Here is a 19,862-nt window from a genome sequence, read left to right as displayed (position 1 = left end):
AGAGAGCTGCTTGGGGCTGCTACCTCCTAAAACCCAGCACCTGAGGCAACAATGGCATCCAGTACCTCCCATCCCTTTCACCTTTCCCTTCAGCCTGCTCTTCTGGGCCAACTCAACCACATGTGGGAAGATGCCATCACTCGTATTTGGGCTGACACCCTGAATGCAATGAGAGCCCGAAGGAATCACCTCCCAGTAAATGTAAATCACAGACACACAACCTTTCATCTCCCCAAACCACAGTCCCAGGCTTCTGGCACCAGTCCTCCAAACACCCTCATCCTCTTAAGTGTTGGACAGAGGGAATATATCATGTTCCCCAGCACCAGACCAGGGCAGCAACGTGAGATCTGTGCATGCTGCCTGTTGATGGGGGGGCGGGGGGAATTGTGATTGTTTTGTTGTGCACACTGACCTACAGCACCACCATGTTCCTTAACACCAACATGCACCATGCTGATCACCCTCACCCCAATTCAGTAAGTATCAAGCATGAAGACAACAATCTCATTTCTGCCAAAGCAACCACAGCACACAGTGTGATGTTTGCACTGGCCCTGCTTCCTGCCTGGAGGATGCTTGCTCCATCTAGCTAAAGCAGAACTGCTCTAAGAGATTACATTCATCCTGATACAAAGTTGGGGCCACAACTTTCCTTGTGCAACATATCCCAGCGACCTTGGCATTGGAGACCAATTCCCAACTGGAGATCAAACTGCTGCAGTAGTGATGCCTGCTCCATCTGCACCACTGATGGGTCATGGTCACACCTGACCCCCACAAACACGCTTTTATACAAATAATTTCCTTTGTGTAAGCTTTATTTCTTCCTTGCAGGGATTGCAATGGTGGCTTCCCCTTAAGTCTTTCAAGTCTTCCATTCAGCTCTCATTTTCTGAGAAGCACAGCTGAACTCAAAAGTTGTCAGAACACACATACTTCCCAGGGCTGTAGCTGCAGATATTTTGCACCACTCATCCTCCTGAGCCTGGAGCCAAGAACCACACAAGGAAGTCCACTGCTTGGTGTGAGATTGCAGAAGCTCTGAAAAACCCCTTTACTGATAGTTCTACTATCATCTCCAGCAGAGCCAGGAGATCCCCTACCTGCCCAAGTTCAAAGGAAAAACATAGAATAGTTTGAAGTTGATGTTTTAAGTGTAAGGGAGCAGAGATCTTCAGTGTGTGTCATACTTCCTACAAAGAGTCTTACAAGTGACTCAAGCTGCCCAAAGTGAGTTCAAGCCAGCCCTTTCTTCCCCCCATTTTTTATCCTGCTTCTTTTCACAGGACCACACTCATAATGATGGAAAAGTTTAAGTTAAAAGTGTCATCTACATAAAGGTTGCCTAGATACTTTGAAGATGCATGTCACAGGATGTGTGCAAATAACAGGATTTCACTTTGCGATGCATTTAAAAGAAAACGTGCCAAAAGCGATCACTTCGCACACAATGGGTAAGAGAACAAATGATGAGTCCATGCCACACTGATAGCAGGACTGAAGCTAAAAGCTTCATTTCATTTGCCTAAAGTAAAGTAAAACCCAATTATTCCTGAGAAATAAGAAGTCTGAATCAGAAAGCATCTTAACTTTTTAATTCAATTCTATTGCTGTGAATGCAAAGCAACACTGGTCTCAGAACATTCTGGAGACATGAATGAAATAAGGATCAGTTAACTTCCCAGGGAGATATATCCCTATTCTATACCTAAGTAGAGCAATAAGGAATAGACAAAAAATACAACATTTGAATTCCAGATCTTGCATGAAAACATAAAGGGAACATTATATACTGTGTGGGGATGACAAACATCTCAGACCATTTGACTTGTAGCCAGACTCTGCAGCCTCTGACATACATGGCACATTTAGCTTAGAGGTTAAATGAGACTTTGGTGCAAAAGAATGCATTTACACATCAGCCTGCAATGTGGCATCCATCCCCCACTTCTCAAGCTTCTGTTTGAATAGATCAAAGACTTCTGGCCATGGAAAGCAACATCACACAAGGCAGCTGGGAGCCTCCTAACACCTCCCCTGCTGCTGCTGGCCGTGCTCTGGCTGAGGACTCAGAGCAGCCACAACAGTGCTGTTAAACAACTGAAGTCAGCAATAAGCAGATTACACCAGTATCCCCAGATATGATGAATAAAAAGTGTATTTCAAGAAAAATGTTTTTCAAGAAAATTACTCCAATACAGGGCAGCAGCAGCTCAGCACATGGCCGTGCCCAGGCACTGCTGCCACCCAGAAAGCAGGACTGGCTAGGGGAGCATCTCCTTGCCCTAGCAGTGGGGCTGCCTCAAGGCAGCCTCTGCAGAATGAAAGATGTAGGGAATGAGGCACTTGAAGATGATTTTTTCTCCAAAGTGTTATCATTTGGCAATTTGTTATATGCTCCCAACCCCATTGTTTCTAAGACTTGCAGAACAAAAGCAGCCACTCATCAAGATTCAAAATTACAAGACTTGTCTTGCAGAGAAAAAGCAATACCTAAGTTATATCTGGTTTTGAGAAGGCTACAATTCACATAAAGGTTAGCAAAGCTCTCCTCTATCACTTTAATTAATTATGCACAGAACAGGAGTGAAGCAAACATATCCAAAGCTTGCTGAAGTTAAAGGTGCATTACAGCCCCATGGCTTTCAGCTTTCACTACAAAAAAAAAGTGGATTCTTGCTTACTACTAAGTTAAAGAAAAATAAAAAAGTAATAAATTCAGACTGTGAGTTTTCTAAAAGGATTTGGTTTTCACACTTCATCTTTAGACAGCCATAAGCCACTCGCATGTCTCACAACCTAATCGGTTTAGATGATCTGATTTCACTTTTTCCCAGAAAAATATACTAGGTAGCATGTAGTACCAGGCAGGACTTTGCAGGGTTATAGCAAGCAAAAGGCAAGCAAAATGGCATAGGTGCCTAAAAACAAATAGCAAGCAGCAAATCTAAGGTGAAATTAGTATAATTAGCTCCTCAAAATTGCTGAATCCTGAGCTGGGAATCCTGACAACCACTGGAGGTGGATCAAGCCAGCAATACTCTGAGAAATGAATTCACATAGCAGTTAAAGTCTGTTCAGTAATGCAGGGAGGGCCAAATCAAGGAATCCTACACACATCCAAGCATGAGCACAGACCTATGACACCTGTCCTTCACACTGCCAAGGATGAGCAGGGTGCAGAAAAGGCTCAAACCCAACTTTAAGGCCTATAGCTCAGAAATACTGTTCATGCAGTCCACAGATTTTCCTCCCTCTTACTTTACCAAAGCTTTCAAATAAAACTCATTGGTTGTAAGGGAAAAACTTCTAAAGGGAACAGAAAGACTACTGTCACCCCTAGAGATCCAGTAGGGCTACCCTGTGCATGCATTCACCCCACCTTCTACCTTTACACACCAGGGTTTAAAATACTGTAATAACTGATTCTCTGTTAATCTGGAAAAGGGCTAAAACCATCTTACAACTAGACAAAAACAAGGCAGGAACAAGCTCATTCCTAGGCTTATAAAACAAGCCTTTACAGATAATTATGTTTTATTACTTTTCATTTTATGAGGACTGTATTATACAAAACAAATACCAGATGCCTATTTGCTGCATTTGGGGGAGAGGCGGAATCTCCGCAAGCATTGCTGTAAGCAGCTCTGCTTTTAATTAAATACAATAAATGCATAAAAATTAATACTGTTAGAAACCAGCAGGTAGGAAGCAAACAGATGCACTGTAGATGCTGAGAGACCCCCTCCCCTCCAAGCTCCTGCAGCAGGAGCAGCCACTCACCGGCCTAGGCTCCTTATGCATTTCCCTTTAATGCAGTTCCATTAATGCCAAACTTTGCAGATAACCAAAAGCTTTAAACAAATAAGAAAAAAAAAAAAAAAAGAAAAAATAAGGAGAGGTGAAGTAAGCAGGATTTAATGCTACTTTTGTTAGAGACACCCATGCACTCAGCCAGGAAAACCTGCAAATAAAAGTCAAGTTCTTAAAGATGGAAGCAAGACGGAGAAAGAGAAGAGAGAAGGCAAGGAGGTGTAAAGGCAACCTTAAAGAAACCATCCAAAACCTGACATACCCTTCTACTGTTAAGTTGCCAGACTCATACAAAACACTCCCAAATAGCCTGACAGAGGGTGTAGAACAAGCCTCTATACCTGAGATGAAGGACATGCATCTGAAACATGTGGACACAAACAGAGCCAATAACCAGCAAAAATGGGAAGCAGTTCCTAAAGGAGAATAAAACACAGCCAACTTTCCAGCAACTGCCAGATGTCAGCCATCCACCTCCCCAGAGGCACCACTATGAAATCTATTTCCCATTTTCAATGGTGGTTTCCTTTTTCATTTTAAGTGCATTATGATTTAATCATGGGATGACAATAGACACTTCTTTACTTAAGGCTGATACCAGCCCTACATTGTAAATCCAGTTTTCAACATTAGGTCTGATAACACTTTAAAGTTCTGCAGAGGAGACTGAAATTGTGTACACAAAATCTCATTGCAGTGGGGAGTCAGCTTCTATTTTTTTTTTTTAAGGAGAGATTTTTTAAGACGTGGTGTAGCAATAAACGCAAGGTAAACAGCAGTGGGATGGTTTCCATGCTTTGCTGCTCATTTTCAGGTTTCCATCTGTTCCATTTATCAAAGCTGAGGATGGGTCTCTTCTATTATCCTCCACCACTGCATATCCTCAACCTACTTCCTAATCAAGTTTGTTTACAAATATTCATTAAATTCCATACCTTCTTGGCCTAGACCAGGGTACCACAAGCTGCAGTTACAGCAATCAGCGCATTGATTATTGTGAAACATGGTTACCCTGAGACCAAAGTTAAAGTAACAACTATTGCTATAACCAGTAACTACATCAACAGAGCACCCAGGGATCGCACCACTATCTCTAAATTCTTAAATCACCAGTTTTAGACCTAAACAACACACAACACTGTAATAACAACACAATAATTCACACACTGTGAATTATTTTACTATGATCTGTGTCATAGAGTATTTTCATTAAAAATGAAAGAGTAAAAAAACTTTTTGCTAAAAAGGGTTATTATTACAGGTCATCAGAAATAGCTAATAAAACAAAAGATGGAAGCCTGTTTTCACTGCAATTCACTAATGCTGTGATACAGAAAGTAAAGAGACAAGTGCCCTGGTTATTTTGGTTCTCAGCAACAGTAACCGAAACAGCCATCAGCAGGCAGTGAGGAAGAGCCCTGTCAATGAATGGCAATTATTTTTTTGACACCTTTAGCACAAACACTCAAGACAAGGACCAGGTCCCCCTGCACAAACACAGAGCAAGAGTCAACCCAGACCTCAAGGTACTCAACTGCTGAGCTCCACAGCAAAGACAAAGGAGGATCTGAGGAGAGGCAACAGCTGAGAAAACAGCCACCCCCATAGTTAGCTCCACATCAAGAGACATGCACAGAGTTTAGAGATGAGTCTGGGGCTTCTACTGAGCTGAGGGGACCTGGAGCCTTCACACCGGGCACAGAGCTCAGGAAGCACCATCCATTTGTGGCTGAGTGACGGGTGCTCCCTGCCCCAGCCAAGGGGTCCCTTGGCAACACCTTCTCAGGGTCTCTGAGCATGCAAGGCCCAGCTGGGGACAGCCAGATGCTGCTCAGCCCTTCCAGCTCTCATCCTGCCTCCAGCAACCCTGAAACAACACTGACAGGGATGGGACACAGTGATGGGCTACCCTCAGCTGAAGGTGAACAACCACCTCCTGCTATCAACAGCTTAGGTGCTTGTTCCCTTACACGCCACATCTGCAAAAGCCATATTCCGAGGAACAAAGCTGAGATTTTATTACTGGTCTCTGCAAGTAAATTTTGGGAAGGCCATAGAGACGTAATTGCATTTGTGTGCGTGTGAACTCACAAATTAACCCCAGGAACTCTGTTTATGGCGGGGGAGTCATTTACAAGGAGAGGTGAGAGCAGCAAGCACACGTAGCCCTGACTTTGATGTGTCACCCACCTGCCTTCCCACAGCTCCAGCCGCTTGTGTGCTTTGATTAGGGAGCCTTCCCCGCCACCGCTTCACTCAGCTGCTTTCATCTTGCCACAACAACAGCCCGTGAGAAGAAAGGGGGAGAGGAAAGAGGTGAGAAAGAGAAATAAAAAGAAAAAGATTTGGGGCTGGAAAAGTAGAGGAATCTGGAAAGAACTGACATGCTGTCAGGCAGAGATGAAAGCACTAGAAATAAGGGATGGGTTGCTCACTTATTAAAATCGTGGTATGATTCTAATAAGGAAAGCACATCTTTGGCACCTCCTTGAAATCCCTCCGATGAAAGAGCCACCCAACAATCTGGGACACCTAAATTCAGTGCCATTTTTATCTTTTGTCAAATACGCATAAAAGCTTCTGAAGACAACTATCCAACACAAAACTGTAACAAAAAGTATTTTAAAATCTTACTTTAACTGATCCACAGGCCACACTGACTATCAAACCTGAAGTGATGCCAGGCAGAGAAGAGAAACCTAACACCAGCCTGAAGTAAAACTCGAAGAACTGTAGTAAAAAAGCAGGCAGGGACAGGAGATGAAGAACAGTTACTAAAATGCAGGACTGCCTGAAATATTTCTCTATCTTCAAAAACTGTTGCCTTGAAATTTCTACCTACTTCATTCACCTTGCTGCTATCAGATTTTTTATTATCCTCAGTTTTGAGAATTTGTCTGGCACTTAGTATGCAGGAGCAGTGCACAGGAATAGATCCTGCTGCCATAGATAATGCGGTTCTAAGGGAAACCCATCAATTGTTAATGGCCATGCAAATTGTTGAAACTAGAGAGTTATTCACAGTTATCTCGCTGTGATTTGGTAAGTGTCCATGCCTGATGTGATCACTCACTTGATATATTATTCCATTACAATTCAAGTAGTAGTCTTAGCTTTTGAGTTTAGAGAAAAAAAAGTGTAAGGGAGTGTGGAAGGGTGAATGGATATTATTTGTTTTAAATTATTTTGAACAGTTATACACACCTTCTTATGTAAAGTATGATAAATCCCTTCCTGCGACTACAGTCATGCCTTACTGAAACATTTAAATCCCCCCGATCAGAAACTAAAGGAGCTTAGCATGCAACTTTAGAGCATGATCCTGTGAAGCACTTTCTTATGTTTCAACCATACACATGGTGCACACATCCTCTGTGGCACTGGATCTTCCAGCTGCAGTTCACACCCTTTTACAATTTCAGGGTTTTCTACTGCTTATGCAAAAATTTGCTGGCATTTAATAAGCTACAGGCGTCTCCTCAAATCCATAATGCATTCACTCTCTCTTGCAGCAGCAACCTACTGATCATTAATTTTCAGCTTTATTGCAGCTCCAACATTTCAGCTGCTTTTTTTTTTTTTGCATCTTGTCTGAGATTTATTACTTCTAGCAAAGTGTACTTCAGTTTTTTCTATTTTGTTTGCTGATTTTCAAACCGCCCTTAAGGGGGAAGTGTTACTGTTCTTTATAAAATAATTCTGAAATCACAGTATTAAAAAATAAATCCTATAATTATGTTTCCCATTAGGATTAGATAAATTACATTTAATTAAAAGAAAAATCTGCTAGCACCCAGCACAATGGATGGTGGCAAACTCCTATGAGTTAAACATTCACGTGTTTATCTTCCTGAAGCAGCTGACTGAGCCTATGAGCAGACACACCAAAACAAGCCTTCAGAGATATAAACTCAGACATTGTAACAAAAATTTCTCCCTCCCTTCAGACAAAGATTCTGATTTTTAGAAGCAGTCTCTGAATTTATTCTTCACTACTACAAAAACTACGATTCTGATGGGCTTTCTGGTAGTAACACACTGAACTACCTGACTGCACCACGAATTCCAGTACTGTGATAAAATGTCTGCAATTATTTGCCAGGCAAAAACCAGTATCAGAAGTCAAGATCTTCTAGGAGAATGAAGAAAAACAGGATTCCTACCCAAACACTGCCACGCTCCCCTGTCTCCCACACTGCTGTTGGTCAGGTGATGTTCTCCATCAACCTGAAGGCTGCAGGGGTCATAACACACATTGCAGCTCTAGCAAACTATTTATACCATGCCTCTTTTTACAGCCTCAGAGAACTAATTATTAACAGGATAGGATCCCCCACAGATACCCTCAGCAAACACTATGGTATGCAATTTTCCTTTAGGAATTTACTGCTACACGCAGGCCGTCAGCATCACGCTCTCAATTTTGTTTAGGAGCTGAAGAATGATTGATCTTATTGATTTATGTCAACAGTCTGACATGGCCATATTGACCTGCTGTAATTTTGTAGGAGGAGCTGGGAAGGGAAGTGGAGACTGCATTCTCTGTGGCACATCACCGTGCCCAAAGAGAAGATGATGAGAGGGATTCTGGTACAGCCATCGGCGGGACCGCACTGGGACTCGAACCGACACAAGCGAGCGACGAGAGATTTCCCACGACCGTGTTTACAGCAAATCCACTGCTAAACACCCAAATGTATAATTATAATCTATTATAATTATGCAAAGAAGTAACATTTCAGAAAGGCCTTCTCATTTCCCATTCTTAGCATTGAATACTTTTGTTTTGCAGCCAATCAACTAAATTAGCCCTAATTCTGTTTCATTCATAAACACAAAGAGGATATTAGAGGGGGAAAAAGTGAATAAATGGAAAATTCACTTAGGAACCCAGGAATTATTTTGTTCTCATGTATTTCTGGACTAGAAACCATCATGGAGAAATAAGTCAACTTACAGAAGCTTTACTGAATTTGCTAACTGCACTGCAGGAGTCCTTGGAGGAGTGATCAGGAACAACAGCGCTTCAGTGCCTGGGAAAGCAATGGTCTTTGGTAGCAGCTGAGTGAAGCAAGGAGAGTTAAAAGGTTCATATACCAAACATGTCCTCACTCAGGACAAGTAAAACCCAGAAAAAATCTTTAGAGGCTATTTGTCCTCACCCGACACACAGAGGAGGGCTGCTTTATACTGCTTCTGACAACTGTTACCTTTTATTGGAAAATAATTTTAGACCGATGCTCACTGATGCTTCCTGAAAAGGGGATACAGAAGTAGTATTTCAGTTTTACACAGGCTTTAAACATTATAAAGCACTAAAGTAAGCCTCTAAAATACCTAGGAAAAGCAATGACTCCTTTCCATTTTAAAAGCATATGGAAACATAAGCATGGTTGCCAGTGGCAATCCTGACTGTCAGACTGCAGGCTTGAGACATCCAGGCAAGAGAAGGCAGGAGTTCCTGCAACAGCTCTGCCAGCACCTCACTTCTCCCAGGGACTGCAGGAGGGTTGAGAAGTCTGTCTCACTGGAGTATGAAATGGGGGCCTAATTTACCTGACACAAACATCCCACCCCTACCACCTTTCAGGGAACCCCATTTAGCATCCTGGCCAAGGAGACAGCACTGAACCACCCGAAAAACTGAAGGTAAATCTCAGCAAGAACTGGTGGGAGAGACAAGTGCAGAAACACAAGATGTTTAAAGAAAACAGCCTCTTCTTTCTCCTATTATTGAGCAGGCCTAACCCTCCTGACTGGCTTACAGTTATGTTTTCTTGTTCTAAGAAATGATAACATTTTAGGAAATCAGATTGCACTTGGAAAGCCATCAGCCTGGCAGCACTCATACTAGCTTTTTCCCAGAACAGCAGTTAAGACACAACATTTTGCTGAGATAGGGCCTGTGTTACTTACAACACTATTTCCCCCTTCCCATGTGAAATTAATCTCTTCTCTTTCATTCTCATTTGGAATTAATTTCTTAAACTAATTTCTCCTGCACCACAGCAGTAGGCTGATCTCCCACCTTTTGGCTTTCAAGCACCCTCCCAGGCTATGTGGCTCCCCAGCCACACTACCAGATAGTTTCTTCTAGTGCAGCTGTCAAATTGTTACAAATTATAATTTGTCGTTAAAGTGGAAGAAAGGACTCCCACCATTCTCTGGCTAGAATCTTTAATAGCTCCTGTGCACACTTGGGATCTCAGGCACGCCCTGCCACCGCTCCCTCCCTCCCTGGCTTCTCTAGAGACTGGGGGTGAGTTGTATCAGCATTACATAGTAGCAATGCTCCTTACAATTGACTGAGGAGGCTCCCAAATTAAGGGCAAAACAGTGATGATACATGTCCTGTTTGCTCCTGAAATTTGTATTGAAAAAGAGCTCACTTAAAAGCACAGCACAGCTAGGTCAACACAGGAAGAGGAACAAATCTATAGCTCAATGAAACTTGTATGTCCCAAATACATGGAAATGTGGAAAGGTGTAGAACCTTAAAAATATAACCTAAAGTTATACTCACACATTCCCACAGGCTAAACTAATATCCATATGACATGAGACAAGAGTATAAATCTTGCATTATCATATGGATATCACCAAGTCCATGAGAAGTCAGTCACCTTAGCAGCTCAGAACACCATTTAACTCCATTCACAGGCCAGACAGTTGTCCATGTACCTACCAATTATTCTTCTCTGGTTAGCAAAACAGTTTGTTTACCCAAGACCACAAAACTCTGTGGATTTTCTGAAAGAAAGCCTTCAGAGAAAAAAGGAAAACAATCACAGATAATACTCCAGAAATCATCAGATTACAGCACATTCTCTTGACTCACATCTGTTGAGTAAATAAGTGCTTCGTGCGGACCAGTTTCATTTACTTCCCTCTCCTGCAAGCAGCTGCTGGTTTACTTTCCAGCAGGCTGTTCCAGGACTATATGTGGGGCAAAAGGATTATCTGCAGCAGTCAGAGCAGCAGTCGTTTCCGTTCGGGTTTGTCTCGAGCTGGGACTCCTCTTGTTCCATCCCATTCTCCAAGTGAGATGCAACACTTCACAGAAGCATGGATGCAAACAGGAACACCCTCAATGCAGCAGGGAGCAGCAGGCAGCTGCACACAACTAGCAAGAGAATCCCAAATTCAGCCACCTCTCTCCCTTAGGAGCAGTTTCAGTGGTTACTTTAGGCCACTACAGAACATCCTGCAGAAATCAGACTTTGCCCTGTGAAATACCCAGACAGGGAGGGTAAGAAGGCAGGAACACCAAGGGATGCTCTGCCCCACCTACTTGCTGAGGCCACCTCACTGGAGGCACAAGAGGACTTTCTCTTGCCAAAATAGGTAGCTGGAACTGTTACTCTCAGCTCCATTCTGATCTGGGTTCAACAAGCCCTTGAAACTACTTGTTTCCAGATTAATTCTACTTAAAATGATGACTCAGATAATCTTGTTCTTTGAATTTTGTTCTGTCATCAAGTGTCTCTTCGATGATGAGTATTTATCGATAAACTATCTTAGATCAATTTTCCTAGGCAAGAAAAATAAAAGCAGAGCCCCTTGAGCTGTGAAAGCTGTGCTGACATACATTGTGCATGCAGAAAACATCTGCTGCAGACCAGATCACCCATCTACTGTAATGCTTTGTCACCACACAGCCTCATATGAGATGCTTCATAGAAAGACACAGAAAGGCCTGGGGCAACCAATTATAATAATAACTCACCCCACAAGAAAACTTAATTACTTGAGGTTAGGAGGGCGCCTGGTTTAAGGCCCGCGGGCAGGGTGGGCTCCTCTGCCAGTGCCTGACCCTTCAACCCGGCCACACACGCGGCAGTGCCCAGCACCGGGAACACGCACATGGATCCGCCCGCTCCCACACACGGATCCACCTGCTCCCCCACACAAGGATCCACCGAGGGAAGAGCCTGCTGCAAGCGGCCAGGCTCAGGAGTGCACGGCTGCCTGTGAGCTCAGGGATGACCCTGTTGCCCCTGCTCCCAGCTCCTGTCAGGGCATCAGCCTGGAGCCTCTGGAAGCTCCTACCCCTCAGGGCCCTACTTGCGTTAAATCAGCATCAACTGGCACATAAGGACACTCTGCAATACATACAGAGAGCAAGAGGAAGAACACAATAGAGCAAGTCCTATATTCTCAGACATCCATTAAAGCTTTGTTATTTACCTGTTTACTGCATTTTGGATAAATGTATTGTAAACCAGGCAAGTTTCCAGTTCCTCAAAAAATCAATATTTAAAAGCAGTCTGGTGGGGACAGGTCTCTGTAGGAGCCAAGTTACTCTGGGAAAATGCCCAGCAGTCTCAGTAGTTTTTGAGTTTTATCCAAGCTCCCAAAACAGCCTGGTGATATACAAGATGCCCTGACTGGTCCCCATCTCACTTCAGATGTCCTGAACAACAGCCACCCTGACCCTGGGGGATTTCTCAGACCCGTCCTAAATAGCTGCAAATGAGCTGCCTTGTGAAGGCTTTTAGATAATTAAAAAAATAATCCAGTGAGTGATTAAGTGTGGCATTTACATTTGTATTTTAGTACAATACACGGAAGCTCAGTATATTACAAGTACAAGAATTTCACCTTTGTTTGAAACATGCACATACATGCATATGGAGCATTCACATTATCATCACATGTTGGACAGGCAAGCCTAAGCCTTGTTTCACGTTCTCCTGCCAGTCTGCTGAGTGGCAGTCATCCCTCATGTGTACTTCTACCACTTCTTTTTTTCAGTATGTGTATTTTATTCCTAGGGGGAAGGAAGCAAAACTGAAACCTGCTTTTCTCCCATTCTGTGCCTATTGCGTGACTGTGACCATTACTCACGCTGTTCAAGGGTGGCAGGTTCAGCTGTGATTGGCACATGTTCCACCAGTAGAGTGCACACCAGGTAAACCTACCGGGTACCAGGCATCAATGGAAATGTTCAGCTGGGTACATTCTCCTGTAGAAGCACACATCCAGCCCTGCCTAGTGCTACTGTGTGCCCTGCAGAGATGTCTCCCCGGTGCAAGCATGCAAGGTGCTGCTGCTCTCCCCTTCTGCCAGCACCCACAGCCCCAGGCAGATCCGTGAGCATCTCCTGCCATAGGCTTCTCCTCCACTACCACATGCCTTCAACCTCCTCCGGCAGAACCAGTCCCACTCATGAGGTCCTGCATGTTTTACCTCCTTTTCTCAGGTCAGTCATGATCACACAGGCTTTCTGAGCACTGACCAGTCAAAAACGTAGTCTATAAAGAACACCTCATTATCCTATTTGTCCTCCACCATAGCTCACTTTTCTCCAAAAATACATTTTTTTCTCTTTTTTCCTCTTCCATTTTACTCCTTTCTTCTTTTTTCCCCTTTTGCTTCATTCTCATCATTAACTTTAGGTATCAAGCATGGATGAGGAAAAAGTCTCCTTGCATGAGCTTCTGGTGAGACCTTATGCTTTTTGATACTATCTCTGCTACCCTCTCCATCCTCTGAGGGCAAGGTTGCTGCAGGTCAGGGAATATACCACAGACATTATTTTACTTTCCTAGAAAGATTCTCATTTTGGTGCAAACTTCTTCTCTGCATCTGGCTTCACTAGAACATCACATTCCTCCATTTCTTTTGGTATCCACAGTCATTTATATTACCTTCCAAAAAGTAATTATTTGGAACCAGTTAAGCCTGTATATGAATTCTGCCTTTGTTTAAAACACATTGTACATATGTATATATTTAGACCGTCATTAAATATTTAAGAGGCTGTCTTCAAACTTCAGCAGCAGCAGCTTTTATTCCCTTAACCCTTTGTGAAATGGAAAGCTCGAGGCTGAAATCTTATTATGGAGGAATTCAGAAAGCCCAGCTGCCTTAGTGCTGGGTGACAAAGGCCACCTCTGACAACCAAGTACACTGTAAAGAAAACCAGAGGTTTTCTTTGTTTTCTTTTGTATCCTGTTTGCCAGCGGTCTAATCATGATAATGTAATTCATTTTAGTCTGCCTCAGCTTTATCTGCTGAGATGCATAACTAGGATGCAAATTAATTAGCTGTGACATACAGATGGATCTTTCAATACAATTCACAGAGACAGTCAAATACACACATGCCCATCCATGCTTTCCCCAAACAAAGACACATACTCTACACATTTTTCCAGAGGTCAGGAAGTCACCTTGCTTGGCCTTTTCAATCTCCTAGAGAGGAAACACCACATCCAGCAGACAAGTGGACCTCATGCGAAGTCAATATCAAATGTTACACTCTAGATGAAACCCCATCACAAATTAATTTGATTTGTGCAGACCCACACCCAACAGATCATAACACCACTACCCTGCTAACACAAGGTCAGCACGTTTTAAAATCTGGTCACCTAATTTACCTGGCTTGGCAAGGCCTCTAACCTAGACCAAATCATTCATACATCACCCTGTCAAGTACTGGTATCTCAACACCAGCTCTCCATGGCCAGGGCACCTACACTACTGTCTTTCACATGAAGTGGTGTAAGTATCACAGCAGAGGATAGAAAAATCAGAAAAGCACAATATGCAACCGCCAATTGTATACAGATATGCCAACAGACGTATCCTGGAGAGCATGTTTTTCCTTTTTTTGATTAAAATCTTGAAGATGCATTGTTAAATCCAAGCCCCAAATGCCTCACAAGAGCCACTCCATGTGCAGTTTTCAAGGCCCAGATATATTTAGAGACACTTCTTTCCAAGCACTACAGCCTCACTGATGATCGGATGCTGCTTTATGTGGGATGAAAACTGGAGTTCCTTCCACAGCTTTCACATCTGAGTTACACATCAGCACAGAAGCATTTCAACTGGACAGCTGTGTCATGCTACCTTGGGGATGTGACCCTAGCAGACTTTATGAAGGGAGTGGAGCCCCAGGCACGGTTCCTGCGGGCACAGAGGAGGCAGCAGAAGATACAGAGCTGGCAGGACGCGGTGCTGGCAGAGCAGCAGATGGCACACTCGGCTGTGCATCGGCACCGAGGCACCAGGGGAAGGGGCAGCAGCACACCCCACCAGGTGCCCTCGCTCCCCATAAGATGCGGGGTCAAAGAGCTGCAGCATCTGCTGCAGTCCACTAGAGCAAACCCCTCCACCTCAGCAGCCTGACCACAGACTGAGCTTGCCTCAGTTCTTGGCGTAATCTTATTTTCTTGACAGCATCAGTTTTTAGTTCCTGTCTTTTAACAGCAGCATTGCAACAAATGTTGAAGCCCCCCACCCCAGATCCAGCTGCATCCTAGCAGCGAGTGTGCTTCCTGTATGAACAGCGTGGCATAGTGTGTACAGCTGGGTGCATGCTATCCTACCCCCGAGGGCTGCTATAGACAAATCTCACCACAATAAGTGGCAAAGACACTTAGAGGGAGCAGAACTCTCAGGGAGAGGTCTATCTTTTATTAGACCAAATGGTATAGTTGTAAAAAAATCAGACTCATACATGTCAAACCACAGGCAGGTATGTTTGGTTTTATGACAACTTGACAGCACACACACTGTAGTATACAGCAAATAACCAGGATTTTCCCCCATCTGTAAATTAGCTCCAATTGCCCAGATCCAAAACCAAAAAACCAATACACCCTGAAAGCCTGCAACTGTCAGGTCTCCCTTCTTTCCCACAAAGCATATATTCCCTGAAGGAGATCACAAGCCAAAGGGACTCCCAGGTGATAAATAACATGAGCTTAGCTTAGTATCTCTACTGATCATTTGGCACTGATGCTGTATCACTTGCACATGTGCATTATTTCACCATTTGCCCATCAGTTTCCTGAAAATGAACGGGATTAAAAGTCTACTGAGTATTTGCACTGCTCTTTCCTCCCCCTCTGCAGCAGAATTACAGTAACCAAAAGGTGAGCAGAGTTCACGCAGGCTTCTCGACTTTGCAATGCTGACCTTCCCGGTCTCTTCCCAACCCCCGGGGATAGTTTCGGTGGAGAAACAGACAGCCAGTCGGAAATTTTCACCAGTATTAATGCCAGCGTAGTTTCTTCCCAAATGCTCTCCAGAAGTATTTTTCCACCCACGTTCCCCTGTGCACCACAAAACCCTCCAGCCGCTGGCAGCTCTGGGTGCAGCTCCACTGCACATCACACACAGCTGTACGGCTGGTCTGTTTTAATTCAGCGTGTAATCCGTGCTACCCAGGAAATATTCTCATGTGAAAAACTTCATATACAGGAACCTATTCTGCAGCAAACATAGCGGTGGTCGGCATTTAAATAAACTAATCAGCTGCAAAGGGCTTAGTCAGCATCGCAATCCTGGAGGTAATTCCCAGAAGCGATTTTCCCAGCAGCTATACATACAAACCTAAAAAGCAGACTGGAAGACAAGGGCAGCAGCACAGCGAGACAAAATTTGGCTTCACAGTGACATTACCAACAAATAAAAGTCGAGGAAAGGTAAGCAACCAGGCATTCACAGAAAGCAGACACTGAGCTCGCATCACTGGTGTATCCTCTCACATGTGAAAACCAGAAACTCAGACACAGGACACAAACACAGCCAACACTCCTTCTTTCACTGATACTGTGCTGGTTTGAACTGAGAGGAAAAACACGGCAAAACAAGTTACAGACTTGTCTGTGGAGATACACAGACACAGGTCACACGCCAGGCAGTGCTTTTTGGAGAGCGCATCCCAGACATCACCCTCAGCAACCAACCCACTCTGGGAGCCTGGCTCACATGCGACCTGGAGAGACCTGAGGACTCGTACAAACTTTGTCTCAGGGCAGGGAAGGTACAGGGCATCTGGCCTAAGAGGCACTGGGGGACAAAAAGCAGTGCCAAATGCCAGCGCATCCTCCAAGAGCAGCTCGGCCGCTGGCAAGGTTTGGAAAGCCATCAGGCTGCGCATGCAGGTCACCGTCCCCGGGCAGGACACCGCATCGCCCTTCAGTGCCGCCGCGCCAGCTCCCCGGCCGAGGCAGCACGGAGCCGCCTCACGGGTGCCGGGAGAAGGCACCGGCTCGCCCAAAGCAGCGAGGAACGCCTTCCTCCGGCCGCCGCCAGCGCACCGGCACACATCTGCTCCCATCTGCCCGGCGGCCGCGGCACGCCGGCATGCCCTGCGGACACAAGCACGGGGAAGGGGCACCGCTCACTTACTTTTCGTATTCGGCGTTGTCTCGATCGCAGCGCGAATCCTTGTGCTTTTGCCAGTCTTTGCCATGCTTGCAGGTGGTCAGGAGGACAACATCCTCTCCGTTATGGACGTGATATAAGGCATTCCTGGTGTCTGACCCTATCCCCGTCAGGTACCTTTTCCCCTTGAATACCAACATGTACTTCCTGAGAGGAGGGATGGTGTTAAACCTCAAAAATCCCTTCTCCCCTCCTGTCCTAGGATGATCCTTAGAAAAGAGCGGGATAGAAACGTCAAAGTTGGGTCTGAAGTTTTCAGTACTGATGCTGGCTTTGGCCAGCATAGCCTGGCCAATGTCGAACCCCACATCCTCAGTGTAGTCGGGCCAGGTGCCGGAGTATAAATTAAAAATTAGGTGGTTTCTGCCGTTGTTCCACAGGTGAAGGCTCTGCACCTTGGAGCGGAGGTTGTGCACATACTGGGGCGAGAGCTGGTCTCGGTCCAGCGTGTCCAGGCTGAGGACGAAAAGGCAGGCCTGCCCGGGGTCCGAGGTGTAGAACCGGGAGCCCTCGATAGCGGCCAGGACGTTTTGGTAGCTCTCGGCGATCTTCTCCCCCTTCTGCTGCGGGTACACGTAGACCTTGAAGCCGTTTTTCCGGCACTGGGCGAAGTCGAAGCAGGACTCCATGCGGCAGCGGCGCCCGCGGTAGAGGCCGGCGCTGGCGTCCCGCCGCTGACGGGGGGAGACGCGCCCGCCGCCCTCGGGGCCCGGGCGCTCGGCGGGCGCGAAGGGCCGCAGGGCGTCGGGGAAGCGGGGCCAGGGCCGCTCGGCGCCGCCGGGGCGCGGGCCATGCCGGCTACCGGGCGGCGAGTGCCGGGCCGCCCGCAGCCGCACACCTCCCAGGTAGAGCAGCAGGGCAAGACAGGTGCCGGCAGAGAGCAGCGTCAGGTAGCGTTTTTTGGCCTGCATGTGTCCGGCGGGGGTCCGGGGGGCTGCGGAGGAAGGCGGGGGCAGCCCGAGCTCGCCGGGCGCCGCTCTCAGCTCCGCTCCGCCATCTTCCCGCCGGCGAGCGCTTCAAACTCTCTTCGCCCACCTCCGCTCGGCGCCGTTCCCCAAGCCGCCGGCCGCGGCCGCGCATGTGGGCGACCGCCGCAACTTTCTCGCCGCCGGTGTCTCAGGGGCGGCGGGCGGCGGCCCGGCGGCGGCCCGGCGGGGCGCCCCGCATGCACTCAGGGCCGGCCCCCCGCGCGGGGCGGGCACCGGGCAGCGCCGCTCCCGCCTTCCCGCCGCTGCCGGCGCTCGGCTCCGCCACGCTCCCGCCCACCCCTCTCCGCCCCGCGCCGCCAGCCCAGCCCAGCCCGGCCCGGCCCAGCCCAGCCCAGCCCAGCCCCGCCGGCTCACAGCCCGCGGCCGCCGCGCCGCAGCCTGACGAAGCCCCGCATCGCCCGGCGCCCCACGCCTGGCCCGGGCGTCGCTCGCTCCTCGCCTCGCTCCCGCTGAATAGCCCCCAGGACAGAGCAGCGGCGGCGAGGACCCTCCTCTTCTCCTCCTCCCTCTCTTTCTCCTCCTCCCTCTCTTGCTCGCCCCTCCCTCCTTCCCCGCCTCCCCCGGGCCGCGGCAGCAGCGGCCGCCGAGCCCCGCGCTCGCCCACCCCGCCCGCCCGGGGCCGCGACCCCCGCCCGCCGCACCCGGCCCGCGCCGCCCCCGCCCCGGCCCCGCGCGCTGACCTCACCCCGCCGCGCACCCCGCGCCCCCATTGGCGGGCGTCACGTCCGGGGGGGCGGGGCTTCCGCCGCGCCCATTCATAACCCGGCGGGCGGGGGGCGCCGCTGCTGAGCCAGCGCTGAGGGTTCCCGGGCGGCGCTGACCCGGCCGGGCGCTCGGGGCTGCCCCGCGGGTGGCATTCAGTGACCCCCGGCTCGGGGTCTCTTTCGCCCCCCTGCTAGTGCAGCCTTCAGCCCCCGGCCGAGCGTGCCCCGAGCCGGCTCTGTGCTGCCGCCGCTGCCGCCCCCTGCCGAGTGCGGCGCCGCTGTGCTGGAGCGGCCCCCAGGGAACAGATCCGAAACCGGGGCTGACACCCAAAAGCCCAGCAGCGAGGCGCCTGCTAACGAGAGTTCTGTGTGCTGCGGGCAGAGCTGCGGACCGCGGTCGCGGCCTCTCTCCCCGGCGGGGCCGGCCGGGACGTGGTTCCGCTGCCGGCGCTGCCCTCGCAGCCCCGGGTGTCCCCGCCATGGCCATCGCCGGCCGGGGTGCCGTGTGCCCGGCCTCACAGGGAGCCGGCCCTCCGCACCACTGAGGCGGCTCCTCGGGGCTGGCAGATAGCAAAACGATGCTGATAAACGAGTGGTCTGTGGAGAGCTGCCTAAACACCCAGCCATCCCTGCAGCTACGTTTTTGAGCTTAACCTCATCTGCTCCTTGGCATTCAGTTCCTCACCAGCAGCCTGTGTTCTGGGAGAGCCCTCAGCTCCGGCAGGATGGCCTGCATGGCGAGCCCAGGCTGGAGGGGGTGGCGGGACCACAGCTGGGCCCCAGCTTGCTTTGGCACCCACAGTGCTGGAAGGGATAATTGCAGCGCCAGTGGATGTATCTGTTTCAGTCCTGCTAGCTCAGCAGATAATAGTGGGGAAATTACCTGGGATGGGCTTCAAAGTGCTTGCACAAGACCCTGGATGCCGAGTAACTATCCGATGCTAAAGTCTGTCCCACCCTGCTTTCCTTGTCATTCACATCCTACATTAAAAGTAGTATTGGATTTGCCTTTCCTGCACTGCAATTCCCCTCTCCAGCTGCCAGATATAGAGGGGTCTTGCACCACCTGAGGGACAGAGACTTTGCATCAGCCGAAAGCTTTCCTTCCCCTGCACTCTTCCCTGCATGTCCCAAGAATGAGCCGAGGCAGCTGTTGTGTCCTTTCCTCT

The 19,862-nt window shown here is 47.9% G+C and overlaps 1 protein-coding gene across 1 annotated transcript in view; it reads right to left on the bottom strand.

Moving 5' to 3' along the window:
- Positions 1–18,217, bottom strand: part of EXT1 (exostosin glycosyltransferase 1) — a 181,080-nt gene extending 162,863 nt beyond the window's left edge. Inside the window, exon 1 of the mRNA XM_064706579.1 lies at positions 16,965–18,217. Coding sequence (XP_064562649.1) covers positions 16,965–17,911 — 947 coding nt within the window. The 5' untranslated portion in view covers positions 17,912–18,217. The remainder of the gene's footprint in view (positions 1–16,964) is intronic.
- Positions 18,218–19,862: the final 1,645 nt, after the last annotated feature.

The sequence above is a fragment of the Zonotrichia leucophrys genome, chromosome 2 (assembly GCF_028769735.1).
Source record: "Zonotrichia leucophrys gambelii isolate GWCS_2022_RI chromosome 2, RI_Zleu_2.0, whole genome shotgun sequence".
Lineage (NCBI taxonomy): Eukaryota > Metazoa > Chordata > Aves > Passeriformes > Passerellidae > Zonotrichia > Zonotrichia leucophrys.
This window is presented reverse-complemented; position numbering and strand designations above follow the sequence as displayed.